At 54.4% G+C, this 22,964-nt stretch overlaps 1 protein-coding gene across 4 annotated transcripts; it reads left to right on the top strand.

Moving 5' to 3' along the window:
- The first annotated feature begins 4,638 nt into the window (after positions 1 to 4,638).
- On the top strand, positions 4,639 to 22,505 carry FAM110A (family with sequence similarity 110 member A). Of its 4 annotated transcripts, none has more exons than XM_046677977.1 (2): positions 4,639 to 4,705; positions 20,939 to 22,505. In XM_046677977.1, exons 1-2 carry the CDS (start codon positions 4,686 to 4,688, stop codon positions 21,921 to 21,923), a joined length of 1,005 nt encoding a protein of 334 aa, XP_046533933.1. In that variant the 5' UTR covers positions 4,639 to 4,685; the 3' UTR covers positions 21,924 to 22,505. The 4 variants fall into 4 exon arrangements, with proteins under 4 accessions (XP_046533933.1, XP_046533934.1, XP_046533935.1 ...); XM_046677978.1 differs by lacking the exon at positions 4,639 to 4,705 and adding an exon at positions 11,247 to 11,404; XM_046677979.1 differs by lacking the exon at positions 4,639 to 4,705 and adding an exon at positions 17,612 to 17,660.
- Positions 22,506 to 22,964: the final 459 nt, after the last annotated feature.

Below are 22,964 nucleotides of genomic sequence, written 5' to 3'. Positions count from 1 at the left end.
CAGGGTCTGCCATAAAGATTGTCTCCTAATGTTTTTCTTTGAATCAACTGACTTAGATTGAATTAGAATAATTTTAGACACACAGAAGAATAGAGAATAACGTTGTGAACCATATGCTCAACGCCCAAATTAATGTTACCATTTTCCACATTTTCTTCACCTGCTTCTTTCTGAGGTGTTTTAATATGAATTATAGACATCATGAATTTTCACCCCCAAATGCTTTTTGCGTCTCTAACAAATAAGGCCAGTTCCCTGCATAGCACAGCGCCACTGACTCTCTCCACAATATTCGTATTTCCTGATATCTAATATTTAGTCCACAACTGACTTCTCCAATTGTCCCCAAAATGTGTTGTATGGTTGACAGTGGTTTTACTGTAAAAGAAAACTTGATACATGAAATGGAAAGCAAGTATCTTCTGCCATAAACGGGAGGTTTCTCTGGAAGTGGACGTAGGCTGAGGCCCGCTCTCCGTCTGTGACAAAGAACACCCACCCAGCGGTCCTCATCGCTTGCCTTTTTGATGACAGCCGTTCTGACGGGGGTGAGGCGGTATCTGCCTGTGGTTTTGATTTGCATTTCCCTGATGATCAGCGATGCTGAGCACCTTTTCGTGCACCTGTTGGCCATTTTTATGTCTTCTTTGGAAAGGTGTCTATTCAAGTCATCTGCCCATTTTCTTGTTGGCGTGTTTGTTTTTTCGCTATTGAGTTGTATGAGTTCCCTGTATATTTCGGGTGTTGACCATTTATCAGATAAGGGCTTTGCAAATATTTTCTCCCATTCCGTAGGTTGCCTTTTTATTTGTTTGATTGTTTCTTTGGCTGTGCAGAAGCTTTTAGTGTGATGTCCCCCTTCTGGTTGATTTTTGCTTTTGTCACCTGTGCTTTTGGTGTCATATCTAAAAAGTCAGCGCCAAGACGTACGTCAAGGAGATTTTTGCCTATGTTTTCTTCTAGGAGTTTTATGGTTTCAGGTCTTAGCTTTAGGTTTTTAATCCATTTTCAGTTAACTGGGTGAGCGGTGTGAGATAGGGGTGCCTGTCCCTGGTTTGCTGTGTGGATAGCTAGTTTTCCCAGCACCACTTGTTGAAGAGACCGTCCTTTCCTCATTGAGCATTCTTGGCTCCTTCGTCAAATATTGGTTGACCATCTCTGCGTGGGTTTATTTCTGGGCTCCCGATCATTTTTATACCAGTACCGCACTGTTTTGATTGCTGTAGCTTCATAAGACTGATTTATGTTTGAAAAGATCTCTCTGGGCTGTAGAGAGGATGGATGGGGGAGAGAGGACAGGAGTGGGCCAGAGTCTGAACCAGCGTCTGGGCAGAGACGGACTGGGTGAGCCCTAGTGTGAGGAGTCTGAGGGTGTGCGGAGCATGGGCCTGGCACTCGGGCCTGGGCTCGAGGTGTCAGTGGGTGTCTGGGCCGGCAGGTCCGGCCCCCAGGCAGAGAGAAAGGGAGGCGGGGCTCCCGCAGCAGTCGGCTCATTTGCATCTGATTTGCATGTGGAGTGGAGGGGTCAAGTTGAAAGCTGGAAAGGCCTGCGCCAGCCCCTTGGGTGGAGGATCTTGGGTGTTAAGCTTACACAAAGATTCTGTCTCCAGGACATGACCTTCCAGTTCAGGAGGGACTCTACTCCCCCTGCCCCACTCCGGCCTGGCCCTGCCATCTGGGGTTGGGACGCTAGGAGGACAAAGGCCCCTCACTCAGAACTCCCTTTCCTGCAAAATCCCATCTGTCAGGCCCACCTCTGACCTTGGACAGCTCTGCGGGGTGGGAGTGGGGGTGGGGGGGGCGGGGGGGGGGGGGGGGAGGGGCGAGCCCCCAGCCCTCAGGGCGCCCAGCTTGTCCTCCCAGCCTCCACCATCTGTCTCAGGGAGCACCGGCATCCTCCTGCTTCGGCCACCTGCTCCAGGTGATCCAGGCCAGTCACCTCCCTTTCTGGGCCTTGGTTTCCCCATGGGTCACAGGCAGAGATGGACTTGAGTGGCTTTTCCAAAGATGAGTGGCTTGTGTCCCACTTTCGTCATTGCTGCCACATCCATGACCCACCTGTTCTATTAGTGACTTCATGTTTTTAAAGTGAATTTACTCTCCTTTGCTTAGACAGATTGAATTGAAAAAGAAGTCTCCTGCTACTTCTATAAGTGAAAATCCAGTATCATTTGCCATAATTAGAAAAATACTGGGAAAAAAATAATGGGATGGGAATAAAACAATGCTATTAAATTCTAGTCTGGCTTCAAGTGAAAGAAGCCAAACGCATTTATATAATATTCTAGAAAAGGCAAAACTATAGAGAAAAGAAAACAGATCAGTGGTTGCCAGCGTGGGGGTGGGAATTGACTGCAAAAGGGCACGAGGGAAGTGTTCTGGGGGTGGAAACTATTTCCTGATTGTGGTGGTGACAGACTGCACACATTTGTCAAAAATCATCGAAGGGCACGCTTGAAGTTGGTGAATTTTGTTGTATTTAAATCTACCTTCACAAGACCCATTTTTAAACAAAAACAAATAAAAATTCCAGTTTAGCCTGAGTCCGAGGTCCCCTCTCTTTGTTAAAATTAGCAAGGACAGGAAGCAGCTAACCAAGGAGACAGGCCAGACACAGCCCTTCTCCTTGAGGAAACCAGAAACAGCTCCGGGGACCGAAGAGGAAGGAGCTAGGCCGTCTGATGCGACAGCCGCCAGCCTTGCGTGCCTGTTCTCATCTAAATTAATTCAGATTCAATAAAATTTAAGTCAGTTCTTCAGTTGTCCTGGTCACATTTCAAGGTCTCAACAGCCACGTGTGGCTTCTATAGGGGACAAATAGGAACACTCCACCCTCAGAGAAGGTTCCAGGGGCCAGCGCGGCCCGAGATGTATTTGTGCATCTAATTTAAAATAGTCGTCCCTCCTTCCTCCTCCTTCGGGAAACAGTGGGTTTGGTTTCACCCCACTGTGTGCAATCCGCCCTCTTTCCACCCTGACTGCCCCGGGGCGGATGACGTCCTAAGGGCCTGTTCGCTTTTGGTCTAGAAGACGCGTGTGGGGGTGTCTCGGGGTTTGATCGAGGGGATTCTGAGGACTGGGAGACCCCAGTATTAAAGAATTCTGGGATCTTCAGATTCAAAACTTGTCCCAGCTCCTGGGCCTGAAGGCTTCCGGAGTAGAGAGCTGACGGGGTCGCCGGACCACATCCAGCCCCATTCTCAGGCTCGTCCGCTCCCTCCCTGCTTCGCCCGGCTGCCAGCCTGTCCCTAACCCCCAGAAGATGCGGAGGCCCCCAGTCAGTCATTCTGGTGCCTCTGGGACAGCAGCGTGTATGGGCTCTGCCAGGATTTGAGGGCATCTCCGAGGAGCCCAGGTGGCGCTGTCTGATCTGTGACCTCGTCCTCAGCATCACGCATGTTTGTGGAGCCAGGTCCTGTGCTGAGGGCTCTGCTGGCATCATCTTGGGGACTCAAGGTAACACCTTACAACATAAGTGAAACTACTCCTTCCATTAAAGATGAGGGAACTGAAAGTCCAGAGTTTAAGGAACTTCCCCAAGTCGGGCAGCTGGTGGGTGGCAGAGCTTGGATTGGAGCCCAATCCAATCCTGCCTGGCTGACCCCAGAATTCCTGGTCTTGACCTTAAACTGCTGCTTTTTATCTTTATAATCTAAACTCCTCCCTGTGACCTACAGAGTCTCAGCAATTTAACATCAGTCTCTTCCTGTCCCTCCGTTCTGGCCACTGGCCTTTTGGCTCAAATATACCAAGCTCATTCTTGCCCCAGGACCTTTGCACATGCTCTTCGCTCTCAGCCTTCCTCTAGATTTCCACATGGCTGCCTCTTTCTTACCCTTCAAGTCTCACCTTAGAGGAGAGGCCTCTCTGAGGACGCTATATAAAGCAGCCTTTTTTCCATGATGCCCATTCCCTTACTGTGCTTTATTTATTTACTTTTTGGTGAGGAAGACTGGCCCTCAGCTAACATCTGTTGCCAGTCTTCCTCTTTTTGCTGAGGAAGATTAGCCCCGAGCTAACATCTGTGCCCATCTTTTTATATGTGGGATCTATTTTATATGTGGAATGCTGCCACAGCATGGCTTGATGAGCAATGTGTAGGTCCGTGCCTTGGATCTGAACCTGCAAACACTGGGCCGACATGGAAGCAGAGTGCACAGACTTAACCACTACACCACTGTTTGGCCCCTGCTTCATTTTTATTTACAACATTTCTCACTTCTTGCCTCCCTTACTGGTCTATTGTTCCGTCTCCGTCACTGGAATGTAACTCCTTGCCTTCCTATCTCTCTTCCTAGTGGTTGGCGCAAACCAGGAACTCAGATCTATCTGTTGAAGGAGTGAACACATCTTGAAACAAGCCGAGAGGAGGCGCAGTGGGGCGGTTGGTGGGGGCAGGTGCAGCAGGCCAGGTCCTCTCTCCAAACCGGAAGCTGCAGTCTCCTAATTGTCCAGACAGAAAGCTGAGGCTCAGAACAATCGAGAGACAGAAGAGCTCTCAGCCCTGGCGGGGAGCTGGGTGATAAGAGCGCCCCCGAGGGGCCCTGTCTCCACGCTCCCAGGCCTCTTCTCAGATGATGCACCCTGGGCGCGCCCAGGAGGCTGACTGGGCCCCATCATCGCTGCCATTCGTCTGATAAGAACTCTGCAGCCTGCAAGGTCAGGAGACTTGCCTCGGGGGTGGAATGCTGCCGCGGGAGCACAGGTGGGTCCCAGGTGTCCTGTCTCTGTGCAGGGCGCTGGCTTCCCTCTCACCCTTTGCTGGGGCAGGAGGTTGAAAAAAACAGAATCTGTCCACCCCCGCCTCCGCCGACACCATAGAAAGGGGACAGGACTGACCTGGCCACCAATGGGGCTTTCCTCTGATGGGTTCAAGCTGGGGTCTTTTTAGGGCAACCAGGTGGGAATTTCACCCTGAGCTGTGTTAACAATAACTATAACAGCAGTAGTGATAGTAATCATAATGTTTGTTGTCACTTCCCACGTGACAAGGCCCGTGCAGAATGCTCGTGCCCATTACCTCCTTTGATTCTCCTCACATCCCTGTGAAGCAGTATTATCATACCTGGTCTGCAGTGGAGGACACGTAGCTCAGAGAGGTAGAGCCACTTTCCCAGGATCACACAGCCGGGAGGGTGTGCAACCAGCATTCGCATCCAGGGCTCCCAGCCTGCCCCACCTCACCTCCTGGAAGCCCCTTGGGAGGGAGAGGCAGGGAGGATGGGGATGAGGGGAGGCGAGCTGTGGGCCCTCTCTCAGTTCTGTTCTCAAGCGTCCATCGAGGGCCTGTTGTGCGCGCTGGGCTGGCCCTGGGGTGTGGCAGGTGGAACGGGCCAATCCCTCCCACCCTGAACGTGCTCACTGTCACCTGTGTCACCCGTGAGGGGAGACCGCGCCTGCAAACGGACACGTGCAGCACAACTTGATACCACAGGAGAAACCCAAGAGATGGAGGAGCGTGGAAAAGGGTCCCCCAGCTCAGTGGGGAGGGGACAGGAAAGCCTCCAGGGAAGTGACTCCTACGGGGCCTGGTGGAGTGAGCCAGAAGAAAGCGCAGGAAGAGCACTGCAGGCAGTGGCGCCGAGGGGGGTGGCAGGTGGGGGGGGGTGGGGGGGGGGGGGGGGACTGCGCAGAGCAGGGGGGAGAGGAGGCCCCCAGGGCTGGCTCGCAGGGTGCTCCTTCTGAGCCAGGCCCACCCTTGCTGTGTCTCCTGGCTGCACGCTTCGTCCTGGGAGTCCAGGGGGAGGGGGCCCATGACCTCGAGGTGTTGGCAGCCCCATTGCTCTGATCCTGCCTGGCTTAGAATAAAATCCTTTCTAAGGACAAAAACCCAGACCCTCGCTTGGGCTGTGTATTCAGGGCGCTTTCCTGACTCCACTCAAAGTGAGTGTTCCTCCCTCCATCATGTGGATGGAGAAATAGGAGGGGCCTAGCCCAGGGTCACACAGCCTGGCAACTACGGGGTGGCTCACAGTGGGGCTGAGCCTGCGTGGTGTGTCCTTAGACCTGGAATACGACCACGGGCAGCTGGGCTCGACTCTGGCGGGTGGAACTTGGCTGGCTGGAGCACTAGGTGGTATGAGAGGTTCGTGCTGCGGGCGCTGGACACGGAGGACGCCCTGTGTCTGGGTGGTCTGGTCTCGGGGGAGGCAGTCTGTACTGTAAAAGGGGCACCGGCAGAGAAGGAAGTGTTCCTTGTCACGTCCTGGGGACCCACACTCTGGAGACAGTGTCTTCGCTGCTTCTGTGGGCGGTTCAGTGAGTGTTGCAAGGACACGGGGCCCCAGGCGGCAGTATGTTTGGGAAACGGTGGAGGCAGCAAAGAGAAAGAGGAGCTTCTGCTCCAGGGGCTCGCGGAGACTTTGCAACTGTGATGGGCCTTGCGACTCTCTCACCTCAGGAAAAGTGGCAAGGGAAGTGTGGACCCTGCCTTCTGGGAGCTCACAATCAGTGGAGACAGACGAGACACAAGCACAGGGACCTGCGAGGTGTCAGGCGGTGAAGCTCTATGAAGCAAAATGTGAATGATGGTGGGGAGGATGAAGGGTTTCCCTGGGAGGATGACATTTGAGCAGAGACTTGAAGGAGGTGAGGAAGGAGGTGAGGGGGCACCTGTGTGACTGTCAGGGGTAAGAGAGGCCCAGGCAGAGGGAATGGCATGTGCAAAGGCCCTGAGGCCTGAGGGTTAAGTTCACACGTTCTGCTTCAGTGGCCTGGGGTTCACCGGTTCAGATCCTAGGTGCAGACATGGCATCACTTGGCACACCATGCTGTGGTAGGTGTCCCACATATAAAGTAGAGGAAGATGGGCATGGATGTTAGCTCAGGGCCAGTCTTCCTCAGCAAAAAGAGGAGGATTGGCAGCAGATGTTAGCTCAGGGCTAATCTTCCTCAAAAAAAAAAAAAGAAAAAAATTTCTGGAACAAATTAATGAGTTGAGAAACACAATATCAAAAAATCTTTTCATATCACTTAATATTCTGCAACAGCATCGTTTTTGGTAGCTGTGTGGTTATCCCTTCCAGTCCCATTCACCACTCCCATTGCCCTGGGGCCAGGAAACTAGATTGTAACTGTTTCCTTTCTTTTCGTTGCTATTAATAGCAGTGCTGTAGTAAATATTCTTATTTTGTTAAATTTTTCTGAATCTCCTTCATTATTCAGTTAAGGTTCATTTCTAAAAGTACAGTTGCTAGATCAGAGTACTGGCCTATGGATACAGCACACAGTTTCTCAGATTGTTTTGAGAAGTGTGACTACATTGCCCTCGAGAAAGGACATCTCAATGACCTTCTCACCCTCAGTGTTTGGAGGGGCATACTTGGGCGCAGTTGTCTTTTAATTCACTGCTTTATTTTTTTCTCTCATAGAATATCCTTAAAAGTGTTGTTTATTTTTTAACGTAGATAATACATTCATAAGGTACAAAATCCAAATGGTATAAAAATGTACTTTTCTACAAAGGTCTTCTGCTTCCCCGGTCCCCCAGTCAGGCCAGGAGCCACCATGGGGACCAGTTTCTGGCAGTCCTTGCAGAGAAGTTCAGAGGCAGGCAAATACGTAGAGAGAGAACATGCTTCAAATTAAATGAAACAGACAGAATACAGCCCCGGGGTGCGCAGAGCTGGGGAACTGATATCTGAGGCTGATTGCATCTTGGCTTCGAGCTGCATGGAGAGAATCCTGCCGGGGTCGGGGTGCTGGGGAGGCCCTGAAGCAGCCAAGGCCTGTCTGCAGGCTGAGAGGCTGCAGTGGCTCACGGCGCTGGGTCAGGATAAGGCCATCGGATCCTCCAGCTCCCTCTGATCCGGGCACACTAACGACAGCTTGTCCATCTTCTTGTTCTTAGGGGCTCTCCCTCCTCACCCCCACACGGTGGGGGAGGGGAAGGGCTGGGGTGCTGTCACTCACTCCGACTTGGCATCGGGTGCTCAACAAGTCCTTGAAGGTAGGGGTCATCACCAGTATGCTGCTGGCATGTGACCCTGCTCAGAGTTCTAGAATCTCAGTGTGCCTGGATGATCTCTCTTCGTGTGGCCTCATTTGGGGTCCAGGGGGAGTTCCTTCTGCCCTCTGTTGGCCTCACTTTCTTAATCTGGGCTGAGGCTGAGGAGTTTTGTGGTGTTCGTTTTAAGCTCCAGGGAGTGCAGGGCAGAGGCAAGCTCTGAAGATGCAAAGGTCAGCAGGGCCTTTATCCCAGCATCTCAAATACCTCCCAACCCCTGATTAAAGCTGCACATCTCGGAGGAGAATCTGCCCACGACATCATCGCAGTCATTCCTGATTTAATGACAGGGAAGCGGGTCTGGGAGCCACCCCAGCAATGACTTCACATGGTCATATGCTTTAGTAAAATTTTCCAAAGTAAGGTATTTTAACCTCGCTCTGTTAAAACCACCATCTCCTTTCTTTCCAACTTCCCCTTGGGTCAGATGATGCTGGAGCGAGTGCGAGCGTTTTGGGGATCTGGCTAAGAGGACCTTGACATTTAGTTTGGGTTTAGTGGTTTTATTTACGTTGTTTCCAGCCACTTTTGTGAATAGTGCAATTGTTACCAGCTGACCTAGTATAGGAATGGATTCCAGGAGTACGCCTACCTAGCACCCCGAGGGACTCAACCAGCACTGCGACAAGGCAATGCAGGGTCAGAGGTCACAGCTCCGTACCTATGGGTGGTCTCACGGTGCCAATACCACCAGGACGTCGTGGTAGAGGAGAGGTCTGAGATGTACACATGGAGCCGGAAGCTTGTTTGTGGAAAGAATTATGGAGGTCTGTCAAATAGATAATTAAAAAAATATGTTCTTTTTCTGGATTTTGTAATGTTTGCAGAATTTGTCATTTGTTGAGGTTTCTTTTATCTTTCTAGCCAAATAATCACTTTATGACCTAATTTTATACTTGTAAGTTTGTAGTCTTTTTCTTAAATAAGTCTCCTCAAATTGTATAAGCCTCAGGAAGTACAAAGTCTGGATCTGCCCCTGCTCAGTTTTCTTGGGTCTTTTCGGATCACAGGCTCCTCCTTGTCTTTCCTCGCTGCTACAGCCAAACAGGGCAGGCACGCTAACACAGGAATATAACAGAACAGTTGAGAGCACTCCTGCTGGAGCCAGACAAACCTTGGTTTTCTCATCTGTAAAATGGGAACAATAGAATCTCTTTCCTCAGATGCTAACAAAATCAACTGAGGAAATGCCCATAAGGCCTGAAGCACAATCTGGCAGAGGGCGTGGTTCGTGCTGGGTTTTGATGTTTAGCTGGTCCTCACAGACACCGCCAGACTCCCTGTTACGGCACTATCTGCTCTGATTTGGCTGGTGCTCGTGCCAGAACACACGGTCATTGTTAGCTATTGACATATTACTCGTCCTCCTCCCCTATCTGCCCGAGGCATGTACACAGTAAGCGCTCAGTCATTGACAATGCAGCCCAAGAATGAAAGACACCAGCTGGAACAGAATACAGAGGCTGGTTCCAGACTGAGCAAGGCCCCAGACCCAAACAGCGGCTCACAGCTGTAAAATGTCTTCATCTCGAAGGGCCCTTAGAGTTAATTTATTCTAATCCTCTTACAAATGTATATATTTATTCTTGACATGCTTAAGTGTTGGAAAATCCACAGAAACACAAAGAAGAAATTAACTGCTGTCATTATAAATGATTATACATATATACATGTGATATTACAATTATGTATTTAATATATATTTATGTTGTACATAGTGTTTTGAAACATACTTTTAAAAAGCTTACTACTTTGTTAGCATTTTCTCCATACATTAAATATCTAACCAAATCAATTTTTTTTTTAAAGATTGGCACCTGTGCTAACGTCTGTTGCCAATCTGTTTTTTTTTTTTTTTTCACTTTCTTCTTTCTTCTTCTCCCCAAAGCCCCCCGGTACATAGTTGCATATTCTAATTGTGAGTGCCTCTGGTTGTGCTATGTGGGACGCTGCCTCAACATGACCTGATGAGCGGTGCCACGTTCATGCCCAGGATCCAAACCAGCGAAACCCTGGGCCACCGAAGTGGAGCGCACAAACTTAACCACTGGGCCACGGGGCTGGCCCCTTAGCTACATCATTTTTAATGGCTGCATAATATTCCTCAGTCCCAGCCCTGGTGGTCTAGTAGTTGAGTCAGCGCTCTCCACTGAGGCCCAGGTTTACTTCCCAGTCAGGGAACGAAACCGCCCGTCTGTCAGTTGTCATACTGTGGCAGCTCTTTGTTGCTGTGATGCTGAAAGCTATGCCACCAGTATTTCAAATATCAGCAGGGTCACCCACAGTGGACAGGTCTCAGTGGAGCTTCCAGACTAGACAAACTAGGAAGAAGGACCTGGCCACTTCCAAAAAAATTGGCCATGAAACCCTGTGAATATCAGCGGAGCATTGTCTGATAGAGCACGGGAAGCTGAGAGGATGGTGCAAACAGACCGGGCAGGGTTCCACTCTGTTGTACACAGGGCTGCTAGGAGTCAGAATCCACTCAATAGCACTAATAACAAAATATTCCTCATCAGAAAATGGGTATAATTAAGGGTACCTGTCTCAGAGGGCTACGCCACGAGCACGGCGTAATGTCACGTAAAGCTGCCTGGCATGGGAAAAGCTCAATAAACAGGTCTCTTCTGCAGGAGAGAGGCATATAACCAATCTCCTTTCGCTGAGCGTTGAAGTCATTTCCATTGTTTTGCTGTGATAAATAACGCTGGGCTATATTAATCTTTGCTCATGTCTGTGGTCATTTCCTTAGTAAATTTCAGGACTGCTGGGTAAGCATATTTCCATATTAACCCACTCATTGTGCAGCTAGGGGAGCAGAGAGGGAAAGGGGCTTGCCCGGGCTCACATAGAGTTAGCTGTAACGCGGGGACTAGGAACCAACGGGGGCCCCTAAATGGTGCCTCACCCAGCTGGGAATCAGGGGAAAGTCCCGGCTGAGCAAGGGGAAGAACTAGGCTCCTGAGGCAGAGCGCCGCCGGAACAGCAGGCGGGCTGCGGGGCGCGCGCTCCCGGGGCGGGGCTGCGAGCGGGGGCGCGCTCCCCGGGCCGATGCTGAGCGGTCGCCCGGCAACCCCGGCGGCGCGGCGTTCGAACGGAAGCGAGAAGCCAATCAGGATGTCCGGGGCAAACCATTCCGCTGGCGGCGGGGAGGGCGGCGCGCTTGCTTCCCCTTCCTCTGCGCCGCGGGGACCTTCCCTCCGGTGGGGCCTTGGGACAGGGGTTGCCTGCTCGTCGCAGGTGCGGCGGGCGGCTCTGAAGAGGCGCCTGCGGGTCCTCCCGCGGGGCTGGGGCCTCCCAAGCCGGGTTGGGCGCGCCCAGTCCCCGCCCGGGTCCGAGCTGTCAGCCTCTCCAAGACGCGCCCTGGAGGAGCCGGGACTCGCTTAGCGCGGGGTCCAGGTGAGGGCGCGGGTGGTCTGGGGCGCGAGCCCGGGTCTGGGGTGGGGGGACTTCGTTCCCCGAGTGCCTGCTGTGTGCGTCCTCTCCGCGTCGTACCCGCCGGGAGGCGGTGGTACCCCATTTCGTGAATGAGAACGCTGAGGCTCAGAGACGCGAGTGTCCGAGCTTGGCGACGTCTGGCAGAGAATCCAGTTCTGGTCTCTCTGCCCCACCTTGCAGTCTCCAGTCTAGGTAGATCTAGATTTGCCTTCAGAGGCCCAGACGGGCAACTGCTGGTCACTTTCTCAGCCTCTTATCAGCAGGGCCACAGCCCGTGGAGCCCTGGCTGGATCACGCCCCTCCGCCGCGCGTCCTCGGGGATGCTCCCTCTGGGCATCTGACTTCCCTTCTCCAGAACGCCTGAGGTTGGACTCAGGGCTCACTTAGGGCCCTTCTGCCTACGGGATTCTGAAGAATTACAGTGCTGTCCCTCTCAGAGGGCCGCTCTGGGGGGAGTGGGCAGGCCTGACGTTCTGGATTAGGTGCCAGGTGGGCAGCAGATGCTCTGGCGTCGCTGTTGGACTCTTGAGAATCTGCCCCAGGCCGGGGGAAAGGATAGGGCAGCTCCTCAAGCGAAGCCACTAGTCACCGAAGACTTTGGAGTTGGGGGTGGGGCCGAGGACCCCCTCCTGGTGGAGCATCTGACCCAGACCAGGCCCTGCCTCCTGGGGGTGCCCCTTCCCCCACGTTGCTATTGTTGGTTTCCTTCTGTAGGTGGGGAAACTGAGGTTTAAGATAAGCCCCTTGCCCAAAGTCACGCAGTCAGGCTTGACAACTGCTGGAGCTGGCTCACCCGTCCGTCTGGCTTCAATCTTAGAGTCCCCGGCACTCAGAATCATGGCCGTGGAGGGTCTTGAATTCCTCCAAAGGGAGTTGCTTATTCTCTCCTCTGCACCCTCCTCCTGGCTCTGGGGAGAGGAGCTCTGGGCACTCAGAGAGAAAAGGAGTCTTTCATTCATTCCTTCAACAAATATTTATTGACTTCATATACCCTGCCCTCCCCTGGGTCTATTTCATTTTCCTCAGTAGCATTTCCCGCATCGGATGTCCTATAATTTCACTTATTAGGTTTATTATCTTCCCTGACTGGGATGTGTCGTAAGGAGGGGCCAGGGTGAGGTGAGCGAGGCACTCGCCTCCAGCACAAAATTGAGGGTGCCCGTAACCTCCGTAACTACATAACTCAAGCTAACGTTTATGGACCATTTGCTGTGTGTGCTGCTGGTGGGAGATCCACCCGGATGGCCTCCATGGAGCACAGGCCCCCAGCTCTGTCACAATTACTGTGCATCCCTGGACCCAGCAGTCCCACTTCTAGGCAAAATGACGTAGATGCATTGATGCTGGAGTGTGGTTTGTAATCGGGAGAGACTGGACACAGGCTGAGTGGCCATCAGTGGGGGCTGCTGAGCTCTTTACGTACTGACGTGGCACAATATATATCATTAAGTATATTAATAACATAATTCATATATTAATAACATTAAGAACAACTTCTATTATTGGGTAAAAAGAGCAAGATGAAAACAGTACACACAGCATGTTGCCGTATGTGTAAAAAATAGAATATACGTCCATCATTGCTTGTATGAGCCTAAAATCTCCCTGGAAGGACATAAAACTGTCTGGTCACAGTGGTACCTGCAGGGAGGGGAACTGGGTGACTGGGGACAGGAGTGGGAGGGAGTTTTTTCTTCTTCATTCCCTTTATAGCTCTTGAATTTCGAACCATGTGCCTATATTGCCTGAGTGAAAAAAATATACATGTATTCATTATAGGGAATGTATTTAATCATGAGACCACTGTTTTGTCTGTGATCTGTTACTGACTTGCTGTGCGACTTTGGGTAAGTTTCTTCACTTCTCTGGGCCGGGAAAAGCCATGATGGTGAGCTCAGGCCTGGGGAGAGGGCAATCCAGGACGGGAAGTGAGCCTGGCTGTGGGTCTGTCCCAACCCTCACTTTCCCCATCCCATGTGCTAGGCCCTTCCCTAAGGCTTTGCATGTGGTCTGTCTCTTACTCAGTCTTCACTGCAAGCCCCTTTGTCCCCATTTACAACCTCAGGTGCAAACTGAGGCCCAGAGGATCGAGCTGGAGGAGACGGCCCGTCGGTGTCTGCACCCACACCCCTCCCTCTTCCTGAGGTTTGTGAGGCCCTGGGCCAGGCTGCCTCTGGACAAGGCTGACTCCAGGCAGGCCAGGGCACAGGCATCTGGGGAGACTCCAGAAATAGCGTGGGGCCTGGTGTGGCCCCGGAGGATGCCCCGCGGGGTGCCTCTGACCCGGACAGCTGGGCTGAAATGGAGCTGAGGGCCGGCACCCTCCCCGCTGCCTGGAGCCTTCCTGATCCTTCTCAGGGCAGGTGAGGGCCTCTCTGTCTCCATCCAAGTTGGGGCCAGGCTTCTGCTGAAAAGAAAGAGAAGCAGGTGGAAGGAAGGGTGGGGTGGGGGGTGCAGAATGTCATAAAAATGATAAATGTCAGAAGCCAGCCCTCTTGAGCACTGACTACGTGCTAAGGACTTTACAAGGGTGAACGCAGTTAATTCCCTCAGTTCTGTGACGCACGGTCCTTACTGCTGTTGCCATTTCTACCGTTGGAAGGGAAGCCGAGCGCAGGCGAGGTTTAGCAACTTGCACGAAGTGGCCTCGAGCTGGAATTGGGATCCAGGGAGTCTGGCTCCAGACTCTGCCCCGTCTCTTTTTCTTTTTTTTTTTGGTAAAGTGTTTATAAAATAAAATAAAGTTAACCATTTTAACCATTTTTAAGTGTCCACTTCTGTGGCATGAAGCACATTCACATTGTTGTGCAGCCGTCACCACCATTCGTCTCCAGAACTTTTCCTTCATCCCAGATGGAAACTCTGCCCCCATTCCACAATGACCTCCCATCCTCCCGTTCCCCAGCCCCTGGCAACCTCCATTCTACTTTCCATCTCTATGAATTTGACGACTCTAGGTCCCTCCTATAAGTGGAATCGTGCAAGATTTGTCCTCTTGTGACTGGCTTATTTCACTTCGCATGTCTTCAGGGTTCACCCATGTTGGAGCCTGTGTCAGAATGTCCTTTCTTTTCAAGGCTTAATAACATTCCATTTCATGTATGTACCATGTTTTGTTTATCTCTTCATCCATCGATGGGCACTTGGTTTGCTCCCACCTCTTGGCTGTTGTGAATAGTGCTGCTGTGGACATGGGTGCACAAACGTCTGTTCGAGTTCCTGCCTTCACCTCTTTTGGGTAGATACCCAGAAGTAGAACTGCTGGATCCTATGGTCATGCTATTTTAAAATTTTTGCCTGACCGCCATACTGTTTCCACAGCGGCTGCACCGTTTTATATTTCCAAGAATGCACAAGGGTTCTAATTTCTCTGCATCCTCGCCGACATTTTCTGTTTTTTTTTTTTTTTGTTTGTTTCATAAGGGCCATCTTAATGGAGGTGGCATGATGTCTCATTGTGGTTTTGGTTTGCATTTCCATCATGATTAGAGATGCTGAGCATCTTCTCCTGTGCTCATTGGCCATCTGTACCCCTTCTTGGGAGAAATGTCTCTTCCAGTGACCGCACTCTTAGATCCGTAACTTCTGAGAGAAGCCGCTCAACATTCTGGGCTGACGAAGGCCTCACCCAGGAGCTGGGCACTGGAGCATCTGTTTGGTTGAATAGTTGTCACAGCTCCCATTTGGGTGGCATTTGTCATGCATAGGCCTCATGCTGGGTGGGAGGCACTGTTAGGAGTCCTGTTTCCCAGTTGGGGAAACTGAGGTATGGAGCAGTTGAGTATGTCACCCAAGGTCTCATGGTGGAGCTGGGATTTGAACCTGGGCAGGCAGGTCCCAGAGTCCATGCTACAGAGGTGGCTGGGGATGGAGCGGAAAAGGGCCCTGCAGACCGTGGACCCGGCGTGTGCAGAGGAAGAAGTAGGCTCAGCTAGAAGTGGCCGGAGCCCAGCTTGAATGGGGTGACTAATGGCTGGAAGAGGAGGGGGACAAGTGGTGGAAGGTCTGGGGCACAGTCGGGGGTTGCAAGGAGGCATGGTGCTGAGGGGTCTTGGCCTTTGAGGTGGCCTGAGTTCCAGTCCTGCCACTTGCTCCGTGGTGTCCCGTCTTGTGCTTGGTCCTTGGAGGAAGGAAATATGGAAGAGTGTGATAGAGTTCCCAGCCTAGTGGGAGAGACAGGTAACAAGTGATTGGTAAGTGACTATCTAAGATGACAAGGTGTGATGGATGCTTGGAAGGAAACAAATGGGTGAGAGAGTTGGCAGAAGCCTTAGGGTGGCCAGGGAGGCCTCTCTGAGGAGGTGACATTTGAAGTGAGACCTGCAGGCGGTGAGGGAAGAGGTTCCAGGCAGAGAACAGGTGGTGCAAAGGCCCTGAGGCAGGAAAGACCTTGGTGTGTTCAGGAACACTGTGGAGGGCTGCGTGGCTGGAGCAGGAAAGGTTGGACGTGAGGTGGAAGAGGAGGGCAGGGACTGGATCCCAGAGGGCCTGACGGCTGAGTGGAGAGCTTGGATTTTATCCTAAGGTGGTGGGGGCTGGTGAGGTGTGGGAGGGGGATACTCAGAGCTGTGATGAAGCCTGATTTCTATTGGGAAAGCATTGCCATTATTATAGTCTCCTGGTGAGTGGCCAGAGCCCAACACTGAAGACTGTCTCCACCCCTCCTCCCCAGACCCAGGCCTGGGTTCCAATCTAGGCTCTGCCATTCACCAGCTGTGTGACCTCAGGCAAGTGGCCCCACCTTTCTGTGCCTCCTTTTTCTCAACTGTCAAAGGGCATACTGGTAGTACCTACCTCACAGGGTAAGTGTGAGGATTAAATGAGTTGACATATATAAAGAGCTTAGAACAGTGCCAGGGACAAAGAAAGCACTCAGGCAAGGTCTTAGCTATTTTACGACAATGGTTATTGTTGCTTTGCTTTTACTGCTTTAGTGCCTAACTAGCGCCTGCAACCCCACCCTATTGTCACCTCAGTGGAGGGCCAGGCGGGGACCCAGCAGGCCATGTGGGGAATGAAGGTCTCGTCGCCTCCCTCACCCTCTAAAATCAGGCCCCAGAGCCTGGAGGAGGCCTCAGGGCTGACTCTCCCCCCAGGGGGAGGAGCGCTGCTCCTTGGTCACTTCCTGTCCCCTCCCCTCATGCCCTGCACCCTGATCCTGGCACAGCCCCCACCAGGCACAGACGTGGACTTGGGCCCCCTCTGGTCTTGCCAGGGCTCAGGTCTGAGGCCAGTGGTCACTCCCTTCTCTGGGCCTCAGGACCCCAGAGGAAACCAGCCTAACCAAATGAGCAGCCAGAAGTCACCTCTTAGGGCTTGGGCTGACAGAGGGGACAGTCACCTCCCTCTCAGGGGTTCCTTCCTGCAGGATGACAGCCTCCTCATCTGTAAAATGGGAGTTCAATACTTCCTCCCTCCCAGGGTGGGTCCAGTGCCCGGCCCTCAGAACTTCTAGTTATTATTATTGTTATTGCTGTTGTTACTAACGTTTACAGCTTGCACCAAACTTCTACAGGCCCTCAGAACCCACACTGACCTGGCCTAGAAGGCGGGACTCTCCTCGCTTGACAGAGTGGAGGGCCAGAGAGGTCCAGTAACCTGCTCAGGGACACGACACACAGCTAGAAAGGGGGAGGGGCATTAAGTCTTGGTCGGGGGCGGGGAGAGAGACCAGGTTGGACTCCTCGGGGTGACTTTGGGCACTGACTCAGCCTGTCCCAGCCTCAGTTTTCCATTAGTCAAATGGGAATAATAACAGAGCTCACCTCGTAGGGGCTGTTGGGAAGATTAAAATGGGTTAATTAACACCAGGAAAAGCGCTTTCTTGTGCCGGGCGCGGTGAACGTTAACTGGGGGCCATTGTGACTGTGGGGGAGGGGGAACTCAGTTTCTCCATCTCCTAAATGGGTGCGCGTGCCGAGTGGGCCCCGGGGGCTCCACGCGGCCGATGTGCAGGTGGGGAAGGGAGCCCGGCTCGCGGAAGGGCTTCCCGGGGCCGGTCGGGGCCGCTGGACCCAGTCCTGGCGCCGCGCCGACTGCCAGCGCGCCCGGGCTCGGTTCTCCGCCGCCTGCCTTCCGTTCTCCCCTTTCGGGTAACACCTGGGTTGGCGGGTTCACCTGCTCGCAGCCGGCCGCCGGAAGTTGCGCAAACGCGTGTTACCTGAGCCCCAGATGGGCTGGGCGCAGGAGCGCAGTGCAGCGGCGCGGGCGCAGCCAGGTACGTGCGGGCCGGGGCCGGGGCCGGGGCCGGGGGCGTCCGGCCCGGGTAGAGGGCTGCCAGGGCACTCCTCCCTCCTCAGAAAGGCTGGGACTCACCTTCTGGCCTGGACGAGACCGCAGGAGCCGTGCCGTCAGTCCCCTCATTTAGGAGCCAGGCCAACCCGGGCTCAGAGAGGGGCGGCTAGCGGCCAGAGTCACACAGCGCGCTGCCAGGCTCGCGGCCACCTCCGCCGCCGGGAGTCCCCAAGATTGCTCCGAAGTGGGGAAGGGCAGAAGCCAGACCAAGGATCCGGGCTCCCCCCGCTGCCCTTCGGCAGCCTCCTGAGGCTGACGCCGGGGAAGCAGGTGGGGAGGGGGCAAGGTGGGGCTGCCTGCCCCGGGGATGCCAACGAGAAGGGCCTGGGGCCGGCGCATTGGGGGCCATTTGTGGGTAATATTTGAAATTCATGGGTGGGGCGCTGGGCGGGGAGAGGAGGCCTCAGAGAGGATACTGAGTTCCACCTGGGGACTGGGACCCTGGCCTCAACTCCCAGGAGCCGCCGCACCTCCGCTTGCCGGCCTGTGGAATGGGGCTTGTTCAGGTCAACTCACTGACCTTTGTCCGTGGCCCGGGCTCGGACAGCCCTTGCGGAGCGCGCTTAGAGATCCCTGCGGGGGCGCGGTCTGTGGAGGTGGGTCAAACGCGATTAAAATAGGGGGCGCGGTTCCCGGCGCGCCGGGTGCTGCGGAATGCCCTCGACCCGGGTTATCTCTCCATCCTCCCAGTGACCTGGAGGCTCAGCAAGGTCTATTTTTAACTGCATGTCACAGATAAGGAAACCGAGTCTTTAAGAGGCGCAGCTGTTTGCGCAAGACGCACGGCGGGCGGTGGGCGAGCCCCAGCGAGCGGCCCCGAAGCCGGGCCAGGCTCCGAGCGTCTGTCCCCGCCGCTCGCCATCAAGGACCCCTGGAGTTGGCAGGTGGGGCCGGAGGGGGCGCGCGGGGCTTCTGCGCTGGCCCTGCCCGTCCGACCTCCTTCCTCTTCCGCGGATGGTGCCCGGGAGCGAAGCGCCGCCAACGACGGGTTGGACTGGTTTGGGAGGCGGCGGCCCGGGGGTGGGGCAGCGTCTAGCTCCCTGGACACTGCGCAGCAAGGCTGCCTTTCCTGTCAGACCCTTCCCGCCTGAGGCCTCCTGGGGGGGCGGCCCTGAGTGGGGCAGCCTTCCTTTCCCACCTAGGCCGCCCCCTCTGCCTGGGGAGCAGCTCTGGGTCTGGGCCACAGCCCCCGAGGTTCTGTTCTCAACCTGCCATCGCCGCAGAGGTCTCAGACTCGGGGCTGGGGACCAGATGAGGGGGAGGGGGCAGATGTGTTTTCAGACATATTTCGTTTGCCCCGTACATGCAACGTTTTTAAAATTATTGTTATTGAATATGCTAACACTTAAGAATCTAGAGTTTTGAGGCACTTCTGGATTTCCAGCTTCCGAGAACATTCTACACCCACCACTTTGGACCCATATGCCTGCAGTAGGCTGGGTGTGCCCTTGTCTAGTTTATGCCTGACCTGCCCATTCACATTTGGCCCTCATAGGCATTTCAATTCAATAAAAATTTATTGAATACCTATTATGCGTCAAGAGCAATATCTTGAAACTGAGATCCAGCCAACAAAGCAGACAACGCTCTGGCCTCAGAGAGCTGATACTCGAGGGGAATGGGAGCCTCCAAGAGTGAAACTACCATAAATGTAACAGACGAGTAAATTAGGCTCCCTGTGAACTTCTGTCTCATCTATTGGCTCTGGGACCTGCGTTGGTCACTTCTCTGAGCCTCAGTTTCTCCATCTGTAAAAATGAGGTAACAATGACTCATCTCACACCCTTGTTGGTGGGTTACAGGAGAGGATGGTGTGAAACGTCTGGCCCACAGTGGAGGTTCCTGCTTCTCCACCCCACTCTGGACTCTCCCCCTGGAATGCCGGCTGTCTTGGTGGGGCTGTCCATACAGCTTTCAGCTCTGGATGGAAATGCGCTTCTCTGTGCTGTCTAGTACAGTGACCACTGGCCACATGTGGCTGCTGAGCCCTTGAAATATGGCTAGTGTGATTCAGGATCTGAATTGTAAGTTTTTATTTAAAGCTAAGGTGGAGTAGCCATATGTGGCCAGTGGCTATTGAATTAGACACACGGGTCTAGATGGCTTGAAATGCAAGTCCCCTTGGGGATCATCCAGACAAAGTCCCTTTTCCCATTTTACAGACGAGAAGGTTCAGGACTTGGTTTATGGGTTTCCTTCTGGCCCATCTCCAGGGGGGCTGAGCAGGCACTTTGTGGGCCCAGCCCTTCCTTGGAAAAAGGGCCAGGGGTGGCCTGATGCCTGGGGCACCAGCCCTAACGCTTAGTGATCATGTGGACACTTGTGCACCCACGTATGGGCCCTCCTGCCTGTGGGTGCCCATCCCATGGCCACTGGCAGATCCAGAGTCTGCTGGATGCTCCAAGCAGGGCTGTGCCATCTTGGGTATTTCCAGCTTCTCTCGGAGAGCTTAGCTCAGGGCTGACGTTTCCTTGACAGCTATCCGTGGCTCACCGTGGGCCTGGCATTGCAGTCCCATGCTGGAAGCTGATGGGTGTCTGGACTCCACTGGGGCGGGGGTGGGGATTTTCTACACTCCTCCTCCACAAGCTCTGCTGCTGTGCCTGAGGCCTGGCGTGTCTAGGCAGGTGGATGGCACAGGGCAGCTTCCTGCCTGGGTAGGTGAGGGGTAGGGGTGGTACCAGGCTCCCTGTGGGCAGTCCAGGTGGGGTGTGGGGTTGGAGCCCTTTCTCTTGGTCACGTAACCCCACGACCCCTGCGCCAGCACTTCCTCGCTTGGAGGCAAGGGGCAGAGCCACTAACGTGCAGAACGGGCTTCAGTTCCCCCTCTGCAAAATGGAGCTGTTAAGAGGACCCATTGAGGCTGAGCCGGCTGGTACCCACCTTGGAGCTCACCTTGCTTCCTTTACATCGTGCCTTGCTCTGTTTTTTTCTGCTCAGGCCTCCCGTGTCTGTCTTCTTTGGCATCTTTTTTTTCCTCTGCCTCAGCTGGGCCGGGTCCTCAGAGAAGGAGGGGGAGGGTTGTGGGCAGAGCCACAGGCCCTTCAGCTCTTGCTCTCTGCCTGCTGATTGGCTCCCTGTGAATCAGGGGCGTGGCCTTCACTTTTAACAGCGAAGGCGTCTGGAGCCCCTTTCAGTCTTTGCTGAGCCTTTGTCTGAGCGTGCTCAGCTCATCTCATCTCTTTCTTTCCTCCCCTGCAGCCGGTGCCGGTGTCCAGCTGCCAACTTTCTGTCTGGATCTGGCTCCTCATTTCTCAGGTCTCCTCGGACCGAAGCCCTCGGAAGGTATGTGACAGCCATGCCTGTGGACACGCTGACTCCCGGAGCCCGGGACGCCCCCGCCCCACCTTTCCGCCTGCGGACCAAGGTTCCCGGCTACCTGCTACGGCGGCCAGCAGACGGTGGAGTCCGGAAACCTAGTGCCGTGGAGCGCCTGGAGGCCGACAAGGCCAAGTATGTCAAGAGCCTGCATGTGGCCAACACGCGTCAGGAACCTGTGCAGCCCCTGCTGTCCAAACAGCCACTCTTCAGCCCCGGGACTCGCCGCACAGTGCTTACACCTAGCCGCCGAGCCCTGCCTGGCCCTGGCCGCCGGCCCCAGCTGGACCTGGACATCCTTAGCAGCCTCATAAACTTGTGTGATAGTCCCGTGTCCCCTGCCGAGGCCAGCCGTACCCCCGGACGGGCAGAGGGGGCCCGCCACGCGCCTGTGGCCACCCCGCCACGTCCGCCGCCCAGTACGGCTGCGGTCCGCCGAGTGGATGTCCGTCCGCTGCCGGCCTCACCTGCCCGGCCCGGCCCATCGCCAGGCACTCCTGCCGCCTCCAGCCCAGCTCGGCCCCCAGGTTTGCAACGCTCCAAGTCGGACCTGAGTGAGCGCTTCTCGAGGGCAGCAGCTGACCTTGAGCGATTTTTTAACTTCTGCGGCCTGGACCCTGAGGAGGCACGGGGGTTGGGTGTGGCCCACCTGGCCCGGGCCAGCTCGGACATCGTGTCCCTGGCCGGGCCCAGCGCTGGGCCGGGCAGCTCCGAGGAGGGCTGCTCCCGCCGCAGTTCCGCCACCGTGGAGGAGCGCGCCCGCGAGCGCGTCCCCTACGGCGTGTCGGTGGTAGAGCGCAACGCCCGCGTGATCAAGTGGCTGTACGGGTTGCGGCAAGCGCGGGAGACCCCAGCGGCTGAGGGCTAGGACTCCGCTGGACGGGCTTTGACAGGACAGATCTTAGAGAGGCCTTGGCTCCTTGACTTCTCCTGCATGCATTCCATGCTTTCGGGCAGACCAGAGGCTGCTGCCTTGTGTGAACTGGGATGGAGGTAAAGCTCAGAGGCTGGACCAGCATCCACCTGGCAAGGACTGACCATGGAGAGTTGCCTCTTGCATTTGGACCACCCCCTACCCCTCATGTGTAGGGTTTTTGATGAGTGTACCCCTGCTTGGTCCCTTTCTGGGTTTGGATTTGGGCCACTTAGCCCTCCCCACTGCGAGTGAGGGGCCAAGAGATCTCGCCAGGCCTGTCTGCTCAGCAGTTCTGTTTCCTTCTTCCTTCCTTGGCCTCTGTCCTTTGCTGACTTCCTCTTCCTTACCCAGTGGGCCCTGGTTCCCTGGGAACTCACCCTGTTGTGGGGGCAGGGAGAAGTGGCCTGTCCCCTGTTCTTTTCTGGCCTTTGCAGCCTGGCCTAGGTGGGTAGACTTCTGGAGGGACTGGTTAGTAGTCTCTGCTGCTCTGACTTCTCTCCTCTTGGTTAATAAACACAAATGCTTGTTTTTCAAGGGCTGGGCCATCAGACTCTCTGTGTTCACATGGGGAAAGGGTGGGAGAAGTCGGGGCGGGGCCTTCAAAACTCAGGAATTGTCCACCCCAGGGTCTGGTGGGACATGAGGCCATTGGCTGGGCTGGCCTGGGACTTGTCCCATAGGGTTCTCATAACCGCTCTGGGAGGCTGGGAGGCCTCCTTCGTGGAGGAGGAAACTGGGTCTGGCCACAGAGTGAGTCTGGGCGGACCTGGGACTAGGCCTGGGGTCGTTCCCCTACACCAGGAAAGGGACCTCTCCCACCACCTGCCCGGTTCCCAAGGGGGTAGGAAGTTCAGAGAGGGCAAACCCTGAACCTGAGGTCACACAGGCCATAGATTGGAGGTTGCAAGTGGGAGTTTTTGGAGAAAGAGGGACTTGGGTGGACAGCACAAAACTGGTGGCCTTGCCTCCCACTCTGGGTGCTCCTGGACAAGC

Source organism: Equus quagga, chromosome 12, assembly GCF_021613505.1.
Source record: "Equus quagga isolate Etosha38 chromosome 12, UCLA_HA_Equagga_1.0, whole genome shotgun sequence".
Classification (NCBI taxonomy): domain Eukaryota; kingdom Metazoa; phylum Chordata; class Mammalia; order Perissodactyla; family Equidae; genus Equus; species Equus quagga.
This window is presented reverse-complemented; position numbering and strand designations above follow the sequence as displayed.

Coding starts and splice junctions, on each gene's coding strand:
- FAM110A (XM_046677977.1), top strand. CDS start 4,686: ATGCTGCCGCGGGAGCACAG. Junction 4,706..20,938: donor ATGCTGCCGCGGGAGCACAG/GTGGGTCCCAGG, acceptor CCTCCCCTGCAG/CCGGTGCCGGTGTCCAGCTG.